Source organism: Rhopilema esculentum, chromosome 13, assembly GCF_057945365.1.
Source record: "Rhopilema esculentum isolate cy_ngs chromosome 13, ASM5794536v1, whole genome shotgun sequence".
Classification (NCBI taxonomy): Eukaryota; Metazoa; Cnidaria; class Scyphozoa; order Rhizostomeae; family Rhizostomatidae; genus Rhopilema; species Rhopilema esculentum.
The window spans coordinates 7474345-7492897 of record NC_142827.1 but is presented as its reverse complement, the minus strand read 5'-3'; the positions used below and the strand labels follow the sequence as shown (position 1 = coordinate 7492897).

The 18553-nt window shown below is 36.0% G+C and overlaps 1 protein-coding gene across 2 annotated transcripts in view; it reads left to right on the top strand.

The window, feature by feature from the left end:
* Nucleotides 1–18553, top strand: part of LOC135692191 (uncharacterized) — a 34053-nt gene that overhangs the window by 1486 nt on the left and 14014 nt on the right. The window contains exons 1-3 of one of the 2 annotated variants that reach the window (XM_065210257.2): nucleotides 2599–3661; nucleotides 7945–8035; nucleotides 11372–11680. In XM_065210257.2, coding sequence (XP_065066329.2) covers nucleotides 3593–3661; nucleotides 7945–8035; nucleotides 11372–11680 — 469 coding nt within the window. In that variant the 5' untranslated portion in view covers nucleotides 2599–3592. Of the gene's footprint in view, nucleotides 1–2598; nucleotides 3662–7944; nucleotides 8036–11371; nucleotides 11681–18553 lie in introns of those variants that run through there. The other variant, XM_065210258.2, reaches the window with a different exon arrangement.

Genomic DNA, 18553 nt, shown 5'->3' with positions numbered 1-18553 from the left:
TTTGCTTGATAGATGGTAGTGCCATTATTCCATTTTTTTAAAAGTTTTAATTGTCATAGACAAGAAAAACTCAAATTAGACTTTAATCTATAGCAAAAATCAGACATTTTTTTCATGGAACTTCTAGCAATGTCTTGTATACCATTAGCAAAATAAAATATTGTTGCAAGGCAGATTTACTAGAGTTCCTCTATGTGTAGTTATGGCTGTTTGTTTTAGGGTTACCAAAGATATGGCTCAATATTGGGCTTTAATGATAATTTCTGCTGCATTGCAGAAATTACTGCTTCTCATTTGACATGTAAATGTTCAATCTAATCATCTGTGGCATCTTCTAGCACTTTTTATCCATTAAACTATTATTTCATTATTTCTTGCACTCTGAGCATTATACCGATACTTGGTCCTGCTCAGTATCGATGTAGATCTAGATGTAGATTGCTTTTGAATCGGAGATAAGGCTGATGTTTAAGATATAGTAAACTTTGTTTAAAAGAACCATTAAGGTCAGCACATTTACACAATCACTTCAATCATTTGTAAGCTTAATTCTGTTTTGAATTTATTTTTTATAAGCTTTCTGACAAAAAGATGGTCCATAAAGGGAACTTGATTATCCTGCTTCTCCTGTCTAATGCCACTATCATGGCAATTGCACTCACATTCAATTTCAGATGATTTATGAATTAACTTGGACTGATTATGAAATCTGTGTTGTAAATGTAAAATCTTTTATTTATTAACACCTGTAGGCATTTGGTCTTTTATATAATACATCTAGTAAAATTTTGAGCCTGAACCATGAAAGAACAACTGAACATAAAGAATTAAAGTTGTTCAGATCTGGGGTAGTGAAAGCAGGGGGAGCTAAAGGGACTCAGCCCTCTAATGATTCCCTTCATCAATCCTCTTCAACACATACACTGGGTTATCTTACTCTTATCTTTTGACATGTTGAGATACGCAAAAATTGAAGACTTGCTCCTAATCCATACTATGCTTTTGAGTTTCTGGTTAAATAATTTCAAAGAGTTTTTGGATAAGAGTCTTTGATAGTTGATTATAATCACTTTGGAAAAATTATCTATTTTCGTAATCGTTCAAAGTAATTAACATTAAATTAGGAATGAAAAGAGATTATGATTTCTTATAAGCAAGGTGGGGGACAAATGAGTTTTAGGAAAAACTTCGATTTTGGTTAAAAGCTGGGCCGCGAGGGGGCAAGAGGGGCAAATTGCCCCAGGGCCTCAAGGTCTAGGGGGCCTCATAAGGTAATGAACTCCAGTTTTAGAATAGGCTTAATAAAATGTAGCAAATGTTTGCCTAAATTAATACGGCGTTTGAAACAATTGCAAGAAATGAATACAAAAAATATTCTGAAATACATTTTATGCAAATCTGGAGGGCGTGGTCGCAAAAATTCTCTGCTCGTATCTCTCGCAGGGGGCCTTGTCATTCGTATTTGCCCCAGGGCCTCCAAAACCTCTCGTTAGTCCTGGTTGAAAGCAAGCCTATATGCAATCCGATGTCCTTCTAACGAACTACTTAGTCTAAAGCAGTTATGCTCGATTTCTCTTTGAAATATTTCCTTACCCGAAATCTGCACAACAGGGAATTCAACTCAGTATTCACTGCATTTTCCACGAAGTTTGACTATTTTTAGTTCGTCTTTAATATACTAACATAATACGTAACTTATTTTGTGCTTTATGTTATATAGGTAAATCGCCTTGAAATCAGGTTAACGGCCTGTGTACTAGAAGCTCCCTTCCCACCAAACATTGTGTCCATTAAATCTATTCTGTAGCACACCCTGACAGAGTAAGAAGTATCCCATCCAATGACAAGTACCCTTAAAGTTTAATTGTTCGTTCTTCGTTTGCAGTAAGAGGGGCTTAAGTTTGTTTAATTTTAGCAACACGAGACGTCGGTTTCTTGCATGCCATCTTTTTGTAAAACTAATAATCTTTTGGTTAAATGCCTAGGGTTAAGTTCATTCTTTAATTTATTCTCAATAGAGGGACATCATAAATTATGGTTTGGAGAACCTGCAGGGTGATGGCTTTTTGAAATATTTTAGGATATCCATATGTTAATCTCCTGCCTGCATAAAAACGTGATTGATTAGCTTCTTAGAACGCGTACCTGTGCATCCCGTGAGAAATCTGGACATTGATTTTCAATTGTGCCTTATTTGCTAACCATAGAATTGACACTTATATCCCTTTACTAACAGTTATTGTGTATAAAGCCAACTGTGTTAATTATCAGAAGTGATAAAACAGCACCGCTCCGTTATTGGGGTTCATCAGTTTTGACCACTTGATGGACCATATACTCATGACACCCAACAAATTGAAATCTGAATGAAATGTTTAGTATTGAAGCTTTGCCTGAATACCCTACCGATAATATTGCTTAATACATCGATTATAGGTAGAAGACCAGAAATACGGCAGCAGGTATTTCTCTATAGAAATGACAACTTCTTGAACCACTTGAATTCGCAAAACTAGTCTCGCACTTCGAACCCTAGCTAGCGAAGTCCAAGCTCTTCCAAATGGCTGGTAAAGCTTCATTTTTCAGAGAATCTCTAGAAAAAAAGGCTTATAATCTTAAGACTTCAAAGTAACTTTAGGACTTCAAAGAAATGCATCTTAACTTATCTTTAAAATTAGCCTAGTAATCCTTGGATCTTTATTTTGAGAAATAGGGAACCTACGCTCAACTTATCCTTGCAGTTGTTGATATTGAAAATAGCAAAAATACCTAACCAGAATAGCAAATAGCTGTCTTTGGAAACCTGGCCCTACATGTTGCTCTATATATAGGGCAATATATTTTCTCTAGTTATCAAGATTAAACTCAGTTGATTGCGGTAAACGGAATGAATGTGCTTTCATAAATGCACTCTATTAAGAAAAAAAACGTGAACAATTACAGTTTATATCTCTTCATTGATGATAAAATTGTCCTTGGAAAGAAAAATTAAAAATTCCTCACTTTTTGTTTAAAGCGTATCAGGATTTATTGCGTAATTTTATAAGTTACAAATGGAATATTCTTTTAGGTCATTAAAAGATTAAAACGAATCGAATTGGCTTTTATGAGTGCTGGTAAATATAACTCCATTTTTATAAGGGAACTGGGAATGGGGCTCTCAAGGCTGGGGGAGTTGATACCCATGCTTTGTTTGTTGTGTAGATCCAATGTCATCACATTTGCGTGTCAATCCTCGCTGTAGATGACAAGAAGGCGGTACTTCTGCACTTAAACCAAACAGATGAATTAGTTTTTGAGAGATAGACTCCTTTTGAAGTGCTGCCGTGTGTGGTCCGGTTTCAATAATCTATGCGCTTCGTAGCAACCTCGTATTTGTGTGAACTTGTGTGATTATTACGGTCGCGTGGATCAGTAATCGAACAGTTCCGAACTGGGGCCAAACGAGCACATTGCGACACAGCAGAATTTTGCAGCGTTGTCCTGCAACGTCACTTCGTATAATCCCTATTGGTAACCACCAATCTGAAGGCAAGCCAAATAAAACACGTTCAATAGATAAGAAAAAGTTTTTGTCAACTGAGAAGAGGAGATGGCTTTTAAAGCAATTTTTATCATGGCAGTTCTTCTCCCGGAGCTCTATGCCGATAGCACTGCAAAGGTAGGTGTATTTTAAAGCAATTCTAATTAAGATTACCACCAAAGTATTAACTTGCGCTTTGAAGTTTATCCTTAATAACTCTTTCAAGACTTCCGAAGACAAGCGGAAATAAGTCATGCTACTGGAAGATACTCAATATTCTCCTCACTGTGTACCTTTGCCTGGCCATATTGATTTACATGTTAATTCAAACCTTGACAAGAGGCGTGTAACCAATAAATTCCATTCTTAACTTTTTGTAATCAAATCTCGATGTAGGTTAATGGACAAAAAAATGCGCGTTCAGAATTTCTTGGTCTTAAGTAGCTCTCATTCTAAAATGATTCTATTTACGTCACAATAGGATTTTAGCATTTGTATATGTTCTAAATATTGCAATTTTCTCTCAGTGCAATGTTAAAACTCATTTCGTGGGCTTCAGTTTCTGAGTATTTTCTCGTTCCTATTCTTAATTTTGGCAAATGCTCGTCTCACAGGAAGAATTAGATTTGAAGCGTTACTGTTCTTTTGAGGGCTCAGAAAAGTGACTGTTCTTTGAATTTTCTTGAACTAACATTATTTGCTGTATCAAAACCATACGCCTAATCGCTTGTTTTTAATCACGATACGCTGTTTAAAAGTATCCAATACTAAACAAAAATGGCTTGTTTATGGAACATTTAAATTAAATAGAAATCTTAAGCTTGGAACAAAGCACCATAGAAGTATAATAAGATAAGGAATATTTCAAGACAAGGACTTCCTTCAAAATGCTCAATTATTGTTCGGCACAGCTCCAGTGCGCCAGTCAGCTAGTTAGTATCAGTTAGCATGTTGTTGACCACATAAGCCCTCCTGGATGAGTCTCGTCCAGTGAATGCGAGGCCTACCAGTAGCTTTTTGGTCAGTTTACCTACAACTAAGTTCAACATTAGGACATTGCTTTTTTGAGATTCACACATAGTCCTTTCAAACATTACTCCATTTAACTTCTGCAAACCCTTCTTGCCTCAACCCTTAGCCTAGCCCTAACCTGGGTACCAGAGCCGATGATGACGCATTAGAATCAAGAATAAAATTCTACGGCTTTATCTAAATTATTCTTCTGAACTCAATTGCCAAGATTTTGCCACCTAGGGTACCCTAGCCCATATGGGCCCTGCCAGTAGCCTTCCTATCGTTATTCCATTTTCCATACTGCAGTACAATCGCTTTCAGGGGCCTTTTTTCGCGCTTCACCACTGTATCCATTCTCAGGCAGCAAATAGTAACTAAACCTTACCTATATATCATTGTCTTTGCTTGGACGATTGGCTAATAGGTTTATTTCAAGCTTGGAAAACCTTGAAACTAGAACTTCCTTTGTTAAGTTAAGAATTTTCACTTTTTCTTCTTCCGCCAAATGTCCACGAAGAGCGTAGTCAAATTTGGTTGTCTACGTATTTCAATGAGGGGTTCAATGGAAATTTGCGACAAAATTTGGTACACTCAGCCACCATCCCTTTGACACGGACATGGAATGTGCACCTGTTTTTTGCCTTGCGCACCTGATAATAATTTTTTCTAAACATTTTTGAGGAAGCAGCTGTTAAAAAGGGGAAGATTCTGAATAAGAATGAAGAGTCTTTGATTTTTTTTCAAAACCAAACTTTTTTAGTTTCTGGAATTACTTTTCTCTTGGTTAGTAATCTCAATACGCCAACAAATTGACAAGGGAAATAAGAATTTAATATAGATATTACCAAATGCACTATTTTGCAACGAAAAGTGTGAGGAGGGCCATTGTAAAAGTTCGCTGTTTTATTATCATGGTATACTTACTTGCCTGAAACCACACATTTCATGATTTTCACATAATCTCAAAGTTGACTGAAGATGTCACGGTCAATCATAGAATGGCATCAAAAGGTCATTCCAATTTGCTGCCCTACAGATAAACTGTTTTAAATGACAATGAAAAGGAAAGAGAAGACGGATTAAGATTTCGCAGTAAATTAAAGGTTAGATTATCCAAATCCGACAATCCAGTAATTGCGTTTTACATTTTTAACCACTCCCTTGGTTCACGTTTTTTCTTTCACTACGTCTATCTTTCAATGAACCCGCTTGTCTGTGCGTTGTGTCTTTTACCTGTGCCACGACCCGCGTCTCTTAACTTCCACACTCTGGCGCCGTCTCTTGCCAACCATTGTGGAAGTGGTTAAATGTTCGGATTTATGAATGCTATTCAATGTGGTTTATTATGGTAAAGTGTTCAGTCATTCACAGTAAAATGTTGTTTTTTCTAGAACGTGGTGTGAGCGTTACCATCTGATTTCTTTCTTAGGTTGTGTCAAGGAGAAGGGGGTAGGGTTGAGGAAGGTAGAATGAGCCTGGAAAAGGCATTTTACTACGTAAACTAATAATTTTCAAGTATCGTTGTATTTGGATGTCTCTTAATAGTTTTTTAAACAGTCATTTTGAAGTTCTACTAACCTTTAGAAGTGTTGATAAACTGCAGTTCATGATTAACATCGAAGAATAGTGTTACCGTTTTTGGCTATAATTTTTTTGCCCAAAATTAATTTTTTATTATGCAAAATAATTAAGCATTTCTGATAGCAAATGTACCGAGAGCTCATATGCACAATACCCTATGCGTTAGATAAAATTTTATCTATTTCTTCATATCCTCTTATCTATTTTATCTATTTGTTTCTTTTATCTATCATTTAAGATAAAATCTTAAAATTCTATCTTCATTTATTTCTAGCCAAGTATCAATGATAATGTATCTTCCTAGTTATCTGTAGAATTTCAGATAATCATTGCAGTTTTTCTATCGATTAGTACTTCTTAGAGGCTTATTGACTATTGCCAACGGGGGAAATCAATCTATGAAAATATCGCAAACCTTTGGTAGAAATCCTTTTGTTCTATCGGTTAATCCGTAGAAATCCTCTTGTTTTCAGAGAAATCTCGAACTCTTGCTAAAAGAGCGAATTGCACCTCGCTTTACGCGCTACTAGAATTTCTCGTTGCATTCCGTCCATTTTTGGCCTGGGTCTGACTGCATCATATCGAGAGGCTAAATATTGTTTGCTGAAATATCATCAGCATTAATAAAGGCTAAAAATTATGGTTAGTTATTTGCTAAATCCATTCATAGTTATGAAGATGTTTTGACAATCAACGCTTTACTTTTTGAATGCGTTATTGTCCAGTTCTAATTACAAAATCTCTATCCATGTTCTGAACCACGCCAACTATGACATCAAGATTCTTTTCTGAAATGTTGTGACAAACAAAATCGTCATGTTGTCATTTCTTGTCATAGGATAACCTGTATAATTTAATAACTTGTGTATTAAGACGAGACATCGACTTAAAACTAAGCTAATTTTCTTTAAAGCCAGACTTGAAATGCCAAATTTCATTAAGGGTTTTTTATCTAACCTTTGTGATAGAAGATTTGAATTCTCTTATTAAATGTAACTGGGAAAATACTGCTTTGATCAAAATAAAAACATTGTCATACACATATAATATTCTGAAGCTAAAACAAATAAATCACTATTTAGAAAAATACGGGAGTCAAATTTCTATGTAAGCAAGACACTCAGTAAGCAGACTATAACATTATGTAACAGGGACACTGGAATGCCACTCCTATATTTGATACCACTACATCAGTGACTTTGCTCAATGTCACATATTCACAAAAAAGTAGGGGGGGGGGGGGGTTGATTGCCTGTGTACGCTTTCGTGGATTACATCTTCTTTGCAAAACGTCATGCTAGTGAAAAATTTGTGCAAGAAATAGAGAAAATCGATGAAAAGTGAGAAATCTCATGTTTTCATTTTCGTAACAAAGAAGGAAGCTAAACAACTCATGAAGTTTATTCAAACTTGTCAAAGATATGCTTTGGCCCATTACTGGAGGATTTCCAACAAAAGTATTTTTCCGATAAACCTGCAAGGTCAGTGGCCAAAAATGAGTTACACGAGTGGGGGTCGTAACTGGGGTGGGTGTCCAGAAAGAGCTAGAAAATTTGCTTAGCGGGGAGTGGTTATTTATTGGGCACATAAGAGTAGTGAAACAGAATACTAGGAAACCTCTGGTAATCTCTTCTGAAAAGATTTGAACGTCTTTCTTTTTCCTCTTTTCCTTTCTATATCCTTTCTTGTGTCAATAGGCATTGTGTCCAAAAAATTGTATTTGAAACAATTATTAAGGTTTAAGTTTGAATCCATTAGGTAGATAAATACTAAAGAACAGAGATTTATGAATACACAATAATTAAAAGCTTTGTTTTTTCTCATAGCTTGGCCTGTCTGCCAGCACAAGTTGGAAGTTGCGTCCTTCACAAAGAAAAAACAAGATACTCTCAAAGGACATTGCTGTTCCTTCAAAAGGTTTGTTGTCATGTTTTTCCGGGCAAATTCTCTCGTTGTATGCAAGTTTAATGCGAGTACAGCTGAAGACAGCTCGAGAACAATACGAACACAATCGATTTCTCATTGGAATCAAAAGACTTTCATAATTTTTGGTGGAACGGGCTTTTGCCTGCAGGATTAGGATGAAACTTTGTTAGACTAAACATTTTGTTGGACTGTAACCGCATGCTAATGATCTTCCCTCTCGATCAAGCCTTGAAGAGACACAGTTGATTGTGACACGACTCTTCTAATTAAGATAATCTTGATTTTGCTATCAGGATAAAGTCATGCAAACTATAAATAGCAACAACTCATTATCTGCAAGTCTGATAGAGTTCATTCTTTAAAACTTTTCCTTCTATTTACAATGCCAAACACCAGATAGTTTGAGCGATTTTTCAAAATAGAGAGATAATTTTATGACCGCAGAAAATGACGTCATCACTTGATTTCTATTGTTTTACTAAAATGTATCCATGGCTTAAAATACTCACCAAGGCTTCAAGTACCCAAATCAAGACCAAAAACCATGTTTCGGCATTTTGCACAATTGTTTTTTAAAATCCCCTGTCTTACTGACATAACTCACAAATAGATTGAATCAAATAGCTGAAAGCAGAACGTTACAATGCTACTGGGATCTAGTCCCCCTGCGTTCTTATCGATTAAAAATTACAATGCTTGGATCACCCTTCCATAGGAAAAGGGGATGGGATGCGGTCGACATCTTTGATTTGTACGACTTTCACACTAGGTATCGGAGTTTTTGATTGTTGCTTCTCTCAGCAAAAAAGAATTATCAGAATTTGGTTCTCGAATAAGGCCTTGTTCAAACGTCGCGCTTCTCATGTGCCGAACCTAGCTCGAGAATTAAGTACATGAGGGGCGCGACGTTTGAATCAATTTGGTACGGCAGATTTAGTTAGGAGCGGCAGACTAGTTTGGATCGGCAGTGCTTGCCGAGCTGCACGGCTCCAGCATGGAACGGTTTCAAGCGTCGAACTTGTCATTTACCGAACTCTATGCATAATTATATTTAATTTATTTTCCTTCCCAGAAATCATTTCTTTCTTGGAGGGCGCATGCGTTTCAAACAAATATTTGAGATTGCGCGCCTTAACAAAGATACTTCATGTAACAATCCTAAAACCCATTTGGCGCGACATGATTAAGTTCGACGTTTGAAACGGGAGTCGCGCTAAACATGCTCAAGTGTCGCTCCAAACAGAGTTGAGTTCGGCACATGAGAAGTGTGACGTTTGAACCAGGCCTAAGCAACTGAAAGGGGTAAAAAATTCAACTTGGGTGGTTTTTTAACTCATTCTAAGAACTACCGCAAGCACTGAAAACGTTAATCGCTTGCGAAAACACTGATGACGAAACCAACAAAGCCTATGTAGAAGGTTGATCGTACTTGCCTTACACTGGATTAAAACTCAATAAGGGTACATAATCCTTAAGTGACTTATTTATGAATAATTTGCAAACAGATAATATTAAACATAGCAAACTTTAAATCGTATTTGATTTATATGTTTGATTAGCATCTCTATTTTAAATCTATGGAATTTGATTGAGGTCTTAGCTGATAATCCATTAGTGAACAGATAGCCACTGGAAAACACTACGACAATTGTCTCACCCTTAGTATTTTCTAAATAATTTACAGTTATATCTTTGTATCGGATATTTATACCAAAGGTAAAAATCTTTTTTATTTTGTGACATCTTGTATTCTGCGGTGCTAAGTTAATGTCAGGATGTGGCTGAGACTTGGAAAGCGATGGATTCACCATCTTTCCTGTTAGTTTGTTGAAATCGTTAGTAACTAGTAAGTCAAGAGATATGCAAATATCAGTCATTTGACTGCATACCTCTCAATATATAGGGAAGGTTGACCAGTTGACTTCTATATCCTTAACGACTGTAAAGATGCAGAAGCGGTCATCGTCTATTCCATAGATGGTCGACCAACTCTAATGAAACTTGTGCAAATTATTGCAAGCAGTTTTTTCGACGAATAGGGTTTATCAGCTAAGTCTCTTTATATAATTTTTATCATGGAGAAAAACAAGGAACGGCTAAACCTCCTTTCTTATTTCTACTAACATGCGCAATACACGCAAACATTATTGTGCATGGAGCTTTTATTTTAAGTTTTTATACGTTCTCCCCCGAAATCTGTCTTTTTTTCTTGATTTTAATGATTCATTCTGAAACAGGAAATCAAGTTTTAATCGAAAAGATATTGCTTGGAATATGAAACGGTGCTATGATGCATGAAATATTGTTCAAACATGCTATATTTTGTGCAGTGATGTATCGCGAAAGTGAAACTGATGATAGTTCATATTTTGATACCAAAAGTTATTATTAAGTCCACTGCCTGTCACAAATTTCTGGAGGTTCCAAATTTAATCCACGGTGTTGAATTGCAGAGCGGTACTTACATATCAAGTGATAAACAAAATGGCTTAAAAGGGAGCAAATATTTAAAGTTTATTTATGGAAAATGCAAAGGTCGTTCCCAGCTGCATTTACTGAAGCACTTCAAAGAAAGTTTTCTTGACATTGCGTTTAGGCTAATGATGCTTGTTTCTCCGTTGATTCAATACTGGTTTATGCATGGGCTTTAGAAAGATCAGCTCTACGCGGAAAATCTAACTAAGAACTCGAAATTTAACTATGGAAAGATCAAAGATGGCGGGAGGTGACAACGATTCAAAGAGAAATGGGCCTACCAGGGGCGCTCACTTCGAAGGGGGTGCTTAATTTCGCAGGCTCATTCATTTGGCAGGGATGTTAGGGGGCGCTCCATCTTTGAAAAACGGTAGCTGGGCGAGATTTTTAAAAAAAGGATCCATTTTTCTTAGATATTCGCACGAAGTAAAAATGTTTTGTGACTTTTCGTTTTGGAATCTGATAGGTTATTATTGAAGGGCGCTTCCCGCTACCCAAACACAGTTAACGAATACAATGCGAACTGGATTCTATTTTTCGTCTTTCATCTTCATATAAATTTATATATTTGTCACGGTGACGTTTTTTGAGGTATGTCTCTATGCATGAAGTTCGTCACAAAATTATAATTTTTGTTATTTAATTCGCAATTGTGTTATCCACCCATACAAGCCTGCAATTTTGCTTTTCTTTTGTTATTCAAATTTGCACATATTATCCATTATATTTGCTAACATATCTTTATATTAAGATTGTTTTTTGAAAGATTGTTTGTTCTTAAGATTGTTATTTTAACTAAGATTGTTCTTAAGATCCAATTAAAGGTTTACAGTTCTGTCACAAATTTTTCAGGTTCACATTCCCTACGTCTTTTGGTGACACCTAAAGTAAAAATCATTAAGCCAAACAACTTGATCACCTTGCATTGTAAAGTGAAAGGCAAGAAGATTCCATCTTTTGGATTACGGATGCTCATGTTTTGGTGGGAGAAAGATGGTCAGCCGTTGCTTGCCAGTTCGAGGCGATTTTATAAGACGAGACTAAGAAGTGAGAAGCTGAGAATTACAGGAGCAAAGGCCATCGATTCTGGGACGTATAGATGCATGGCAAAGGTAAATGGAAGAAAGCACATTTCTAAGACTGTAGAAGTTCGTGTCTCTGGTAAGTCGAACGTTTTATATTGAATTTTATGCAAAGGCATTTATCTTTCCTAAACATTTTATAATTTCCTTTTTTTAAATTGCAGAGAAAATAATAAGCGAGAAATAATTAAAATTCTGAAAAATTCTTCTCATCCTTTTTCAATTCTTTTTATTTTTTAGTTTTTTTGACCAAAATTTCTTTAATCGCAATCTTTTTTCCATATTGCAATTATCCGTCGATTTTATAGTCCAATTTGTAATCTTATTAACAATGAAGCGATAAGTTGTTGTGTCACCTCCTTATCCCAGGGTAACTTCTCTGCCTGAGCCCCCTTTTTAACCCTGTGCCCCCTCTCTAACTCTGTGTCCAATCTCTGCCTCTGTTCCCCTTTTTCTCCGTCTGTGTCCCTTCTCTGCCTCTGTGTCTCTTCTCTGCATCTGTGTCTTCTCTTCGCCACTGTGCCCACTCTCTGTCTCTGTGTCTCCTCTCTGCTTCTGCTTCTGTGTCCCTCCTCTGCCTTGGTATTTCCTCTCTGTCTCTTTGTCTCCCAAACAATTCTTTTTCTGCCAGTTTGCCTCAGGTGATTCCAAACTTTGGAATCGTAAACAAAACATTTTTTTCTGTCACCTTATTTTCCTGAAGAGTTGTCTAGTTTTCCCAACGGGCTAAAGCTTCAGACAGTCACCTAATTGTCTCTACCTGTTATTATTCCTCTATGCTATTCGTTATTTATGATGTTGAAAGTTAGTTGCATTTGTCAAAAATCTGGTCCACTTTCATTATGATACATGTTTGACAATGCCGTATTTCTGAAATGAGATAGCAAGTGTTGTGATGTGAATGTTTAAATGTGGTATTCCTTAAACGTTCTTTCTCAGGTGCTATGTTAATTTTTGATATTTACAATTGATTATGTGTTATGCCCTGTCCATTTTCAACCCTCCCACTGGTAGATAAGGTTATAAGTATCAAATGTTATAGTTTAGTATATTTGCCCAGTACATTCTTTTGATCCCAAAATAAGATATCTTGGCTACAAAGTACTAAGTTTGTATGTAGAATTAAAGGTGAGGTGACAAAAGGGCAGACCTCCTCTGAGACATTGTATGTTGTCACAGTATCAAAACATGGGTTAGCAAGAAATTTTCAAAAGAGGCCAGAAACCAGCTTTGTTTATGGTTTTTCCTAATTTTTATAATTTTCAAGTTTACCTGAAGTGGGGAGAACTTGCAGAGTGGTTGATAATCTGCATTTTCTCTCACAGTATCTTCGACTTTTCCTCTTATGAATTAACTGAATTGTCAAACTTTATTGTTTTTTATATTGGCTAAGGTTTGGCAACCTCGATTGAATACTTGTTCTCTCAATGTTCGTAGCAATAAGCAGAGAGAGACAACGGTTTAACGACCTTGCCAAAACCGGATCGTAATTTGCAACTTTATACATATAACAATTTCCCCTTGAAAACGAAATGTTCAGTTGTCAATCGTGTTCGTTAGCTTCAGTGTTTCTTTTGGTATGGTTAATTTTTGGTATGTTTTTCATCCCAATGCTTTTATAGCTTTATGGAAAGCTTTGGTTCCAAAACGCACTCCGCGTGGCTTTCTGCTCATCTTTTCCAATGTTCCCATTGCCGAAATCATTTAACATTATGTGTCATAGCCTCTTCGAAGGGAATGTTTTATTGGGGGGAAGGGGGAAGCTTTTCTTTGTATAAAGAGAAGGATAATAGCCCTTTTGTCTAAATCAATGGAAGTTCACTGTGGCTGGAGGGAAGTTTGTTAAAAAGGCCCTGATTTTTGTTTTTCTCGTTTCCAATTTTCCTGCTTTTGGATCATTCTTTTATAATTTAGGTTGACCATTTTTTCGTTGGTGTAACAAAAGTGAGACATGTTTGGCTATTGACAGTGATAACCTTACAGCATTAAAAGAGCCTACACCCTTATTAAAGGAACACACTTTATAACAATACTGATGTTCGATTTTGCAAGAGATCATAATGCACTGATTTTTGAACATTTACTCTCCTGTTTGCGAAACCGAGCAGATTTTATAAGCCAATCCAACTTGCTACTAAAAATACCACGCGAAACTTCCGTTTATTAGTTTTTGAAGTAGTTAATAGTATAACATCTTGCTTAGTTTAAATTCTTAGTAAAAAACTTTCGAAAAACTTTTTGTCGGGCTTACTAACTTCGGCGCATAACATTTCTCACGCAAGTAACAGGATATTCTTTAAATGGCGCAATAAATGGGACAGCCCATAGATCTGCCATCTGGGGCTTGTTTTTTTCGGTGTTTATTTCTTTTTAAGCTGATTAATATCCTCGGAAGGAAATGTGTAACGACAGGGAGGTCTATACATTAACTTAAATTACCCATGCCATGTACACGCAATTCGTTCAACGGTTTTATAGCTATAAATCTGCACTCTTAACTCATAATATAGCTTTCGACTGGCTAATTCTATTAACCTTAGAGATTATAGAACGCTATGAATGTGGCAATGACGGAGATTCCTTGTTGTTTTATAGCAACCGGCCTTAATTTGGCTTCGATTTATTGGTTTTCATGGTGGCAAAATAGCAGTAGGCAGTGGTATATCTTGCGGTGGATGGCAAACAATTTGCAAGGATTTATTGCTGCTTTCTATAACTGATCGTTTGTGCGGTATTCAAAAGGTCTGCCTAGGTGGGGACAGCAAGTCGTTACATAAAGTGCCTCTATAAACTTTCCACAGTTTCCTCACGCATGTTTTACTACAATTAGAATTTTTATCCCTCACAAAGAGAATGGCACCTTCTCTTTGTTTTGTTGTACAGATCAATTGGTCTTTGAATGAAAGGATGCATCAACATCGAAATATTGGGATTATGTTCCATGTTAGCCTGGGTACCAGAGCCATGAAAAATTCAGTGCGGAAATGGAAAAGTAGAGGGGAGAACGGGAAAGTGGAAAATCGGAGAAGCCTTTAGTTTCCTTTCTCTCCGACTCCCCTCGCTTATCCGCACTTCTTTTCAAATTGCACGCTCGAATTAGAGGTTGTTTGGGGAGACGATCGAAGGTCCGTTCTTTGCGTCACATGCACATTCCTAATTAAAGTTGATCGCATCATTTTATTTGAATTTTTTCAACGAATGCAAATGCAAGTTAACGCGATATGTTTTTAAAAAGATGTACCCGGGCTTGGAATCATAAATTAGGTATTTTTTTTAAAAAAGTGTGTAAACTGAATAAGAACAGCCAGGCAAGACTTTAGGGAAAAGAGAATTTCCTCCTAGCGATTTCTCACTCTGCATTCTCTACAAAATGAAATACTGTGTCTCAGACGAATCATACACCTGTTTAACTCAACTTATTCTACTCCTGCTTGCGTTTTGTCAAGTACAACATACCTTGAACATTCTTTGTTACCATTTCTCGATAAAGCTATCTTATTTTCTAACTAGAGCTAACCAACCATTCATTTCTCACACAATCAAGTACATGTTTTTTTTTATAAGAAGCCTAGCTTGGGTCCTAGTACTAAAAGTTTCTTAATTTTTCACCAGTTTTTAGTACTAAAATTTTCTTAAAAGTTTCTTATTTTTAGATAAGCATTTAACATCAAATTTTACGCTCTTCCTCGCATATTAAATTTATCAAAGTTCCCGAACTGTTATTGAGACTTGACCCTCAATACTGTCCAATTCTATTACATCTTTACTATCTTCTGCTGGAATCCTTAATTTTGGCTCAGAGCTTACGCGGGTGTCTTTTTCCCCCACTGTATACCAAGTTTCATGCATTTTCAATCCAGCCTTAGACTTAAAACGCTTGTCGCACGGTTGACATCGATACAAACTGACATTCTTATCTTCAACGAACGAAAGACTTTGTAACGGGGCAGTAAAATCATAGGACTCTCCTCGGTGAGATGCTCGTCTTGAATACCCGAAATTGAACAACGTTGCTTGCTTTATTCTATTCGCCATGAAGTAAAACTTCACGAGAAACACGAGGACTGCTTGCTGAACAGTGACTGAAACACTGATACTGAAAACAATTTTGTACAAGTATTTCATGGCAAAGTTATCGGAAAACCACCTACTACTACAAGTATAGACTCAACATCCTGTGTTATTCTAAAAAAAATGTGTTGGCAAATTTAAATCAAGCAAAAATGGATTGTTGACGTATTATTTTCCAGCTCAGAAAGTCATCTTTTTTTTCGGAGTTTCTTAAAAATTTTGATCTAGTTCTAAAAGTTTCTTACATTTTTGGGGTTCTAGTACTAGGTTTTTTATAAAAAAACATGTATTCCTTACTAAACCAGGCACAGTCTGTGAATTGAAACAGTGATTCCTGGATATTGGTTCTACCATACGTTTCTATCTGATTTATTTCTCGCTAAACCAAATTCTTTACTCAACCACACCTTTCTTACAGAATGAAACACTTATCACGGAACTAAGCGTTTCGTACGGCATCCTGTTTCAGATTGGACGAAGCATCTCTTACAGATCCCTTGTTCCCACTCAATCATACCCTTCACAATAAATCAGACATTCTCTTCCGAATCAAACATCCCTTACTGGATTCATCATTTCTTTACGGGATGAAACATTCGTATCTGCCCTTTGTTGTTGAACATTTCTTGATCTTCTACGGACTTGTGCCTCATCATGCCTACGTTTCTTCACTCGACAACACCTGTCTTACTTAAGTAACTTTTTCTCACTGAATCAAACATTTTCTACCAAATCAAGAATTTCTTTCCAACATTTGTTATCGAAGCAATCATTTCACAAAACATTTCATATCGATTACACCAAACATTATACCCAAGATGCCAAAGTATATTGACTCATATTTTCTTACCGAATGAGATATTCCTTAATGAATCAAGCAATTCTTGGGAAAAAAGAACAAGTGCATTCAAAGCTTGTTATTGGTCAATATTTTTAGAGGGTTTCTTTTTCTTTACTCTATTATTCCCATCATAAAGAATTAAACATCTGTCTTTAAATGTAAAACATTTCCTTGCGTTATATCTGAATCGAAATGTTTGGCTTTGTACAGCTGTCAAGCACATCGAAATATGTCTACCAATCTGTTTCAATAGTGCCCGAGGAAACAGACACAGACTTGTGCTAAGTGAGTCGACTTGCAGTTAAAAATTTGTTTCCGGCGTGTCCTGTGTGTTCAGATAACAAACATTTGTTCAGATTTTTGCATACTGACATTAGAGGAAATGTTCGCAAATTATCAATTTAATGCAAAGTTGTTTTTAGCGAATATCGCTGAAGTATCCTAAAGTAATTTGTTTAACCACGATTGCTTTGAGAACTTAGGCCCCTTTCACGTGCTAGATGCATATGAAAATATTCAATTCGATATCAAATAGCTAATTTACTAAGAAATGTTCGATGCAACAGGAAATGGTAAAATCAAAATGGAATATTCAACAAAACTGGAATGTTCGTTGTTTCTGAAATTGTTTAATGCAATAAGAAATGTTTGGTGCGTCAAAGAATGTTCAATCAACCAGGATTGTTGGATGCGACAGAAAATGTTCAATACAACAAGGAATGTTCAATGCAAACATAAATATTCGATGCTACCAAATTTGTTCAATGCAAAGAGAAATGTTGGATGCGACAGAAAATAGGAATGTTCAATGCAAAAATAAATATTCGATGCTACCAAATTTGTTCAATGCAAAGAGAAATGTTGGATGCGACAGAAAATGTTCAATACAACAAGGAATGTTCAATGCAAACATAAATATTCGATGCTACCAAATTTGTTCAATGCAAAGAGAAATGTTGGATGCGACAGAAAATGTTCAATGCAACAAGGAATGTTCAATGCAAAAATAAATATTCGATGCTACCAAATTTGTTCAATGCAAAGAGAAATGTTGGATGCGACAGAAAATGTTCAATGCAACAAGGAATGTTCAATGCAAACATAAATATTCGATGCTACCAAATTTGTTCAATGCAAAGAGAAATGTTGGATGCGACAGAAAATGTTCAATACAACAAGGAATGTTCAATGCAAACATAAATATTCGATGCTACCAAATTTGTTCAATGCAAAGAGAAATGTTGGATGCGACAGAAAATGTTCAATGCAACAAGGAATGTTCAATGCAAAAATAAATATTCGATGCTACCAAATTTGTTCAATGCAAAGAGAAATGTTGGATGCGACAGAAAATGTTCAATGCAACAAGGAATGTTCAATGCAAACATAAATATTCGATGCTACCAAATTTGTTCAATGCAAAGAGAAATGTTGGATGCGACAGAAAATGTTCAATACAACAAGGAATGTTCAATGCAAACATAAATATTCGATGCTACCAAATTTGTTCAATGCAAAGAGAAATGTTGGATGCGACAGAAAATGTTCAATGCAACAAGGAATGTTCAATGCAAAAATAAATATTCGATGCTACCAAATTTGTTCAATGCAAAGAGAAATGTTGGATGCGACAGAAAATGTTCAATGCAACAAGGAATGTTCAATGCAAAAATAAATATTCGATGCTACAAAATTTGTTCAATGCAAAGAGAAATGTTGGATGCGACAGAAAATGTTCAATGCAACAAGGAATGTTCAATGCAAAAATAAATATTCGATGCTACCAAATTTGTTCAATGCAAAGAGAAATGTTGGATGCGACAGAAAATGTTACCTTAGCCCAAACCAGAGCTGATGGTTTACGTTTTACGGAAAGTATTGGTTCTGACAAGACAGAACAAGTGATTTTTTAGGCAGAAGTGAAGATATATCTTTTAAGAAAATTGATCGGGACCAAGAAGAGTTTTCAAGAAAGAGACAAGAGTTTAGTTGGCATCAGGCATTAATTTAGCGTGCCTACAGGCGTGGACGTGCCTCGTC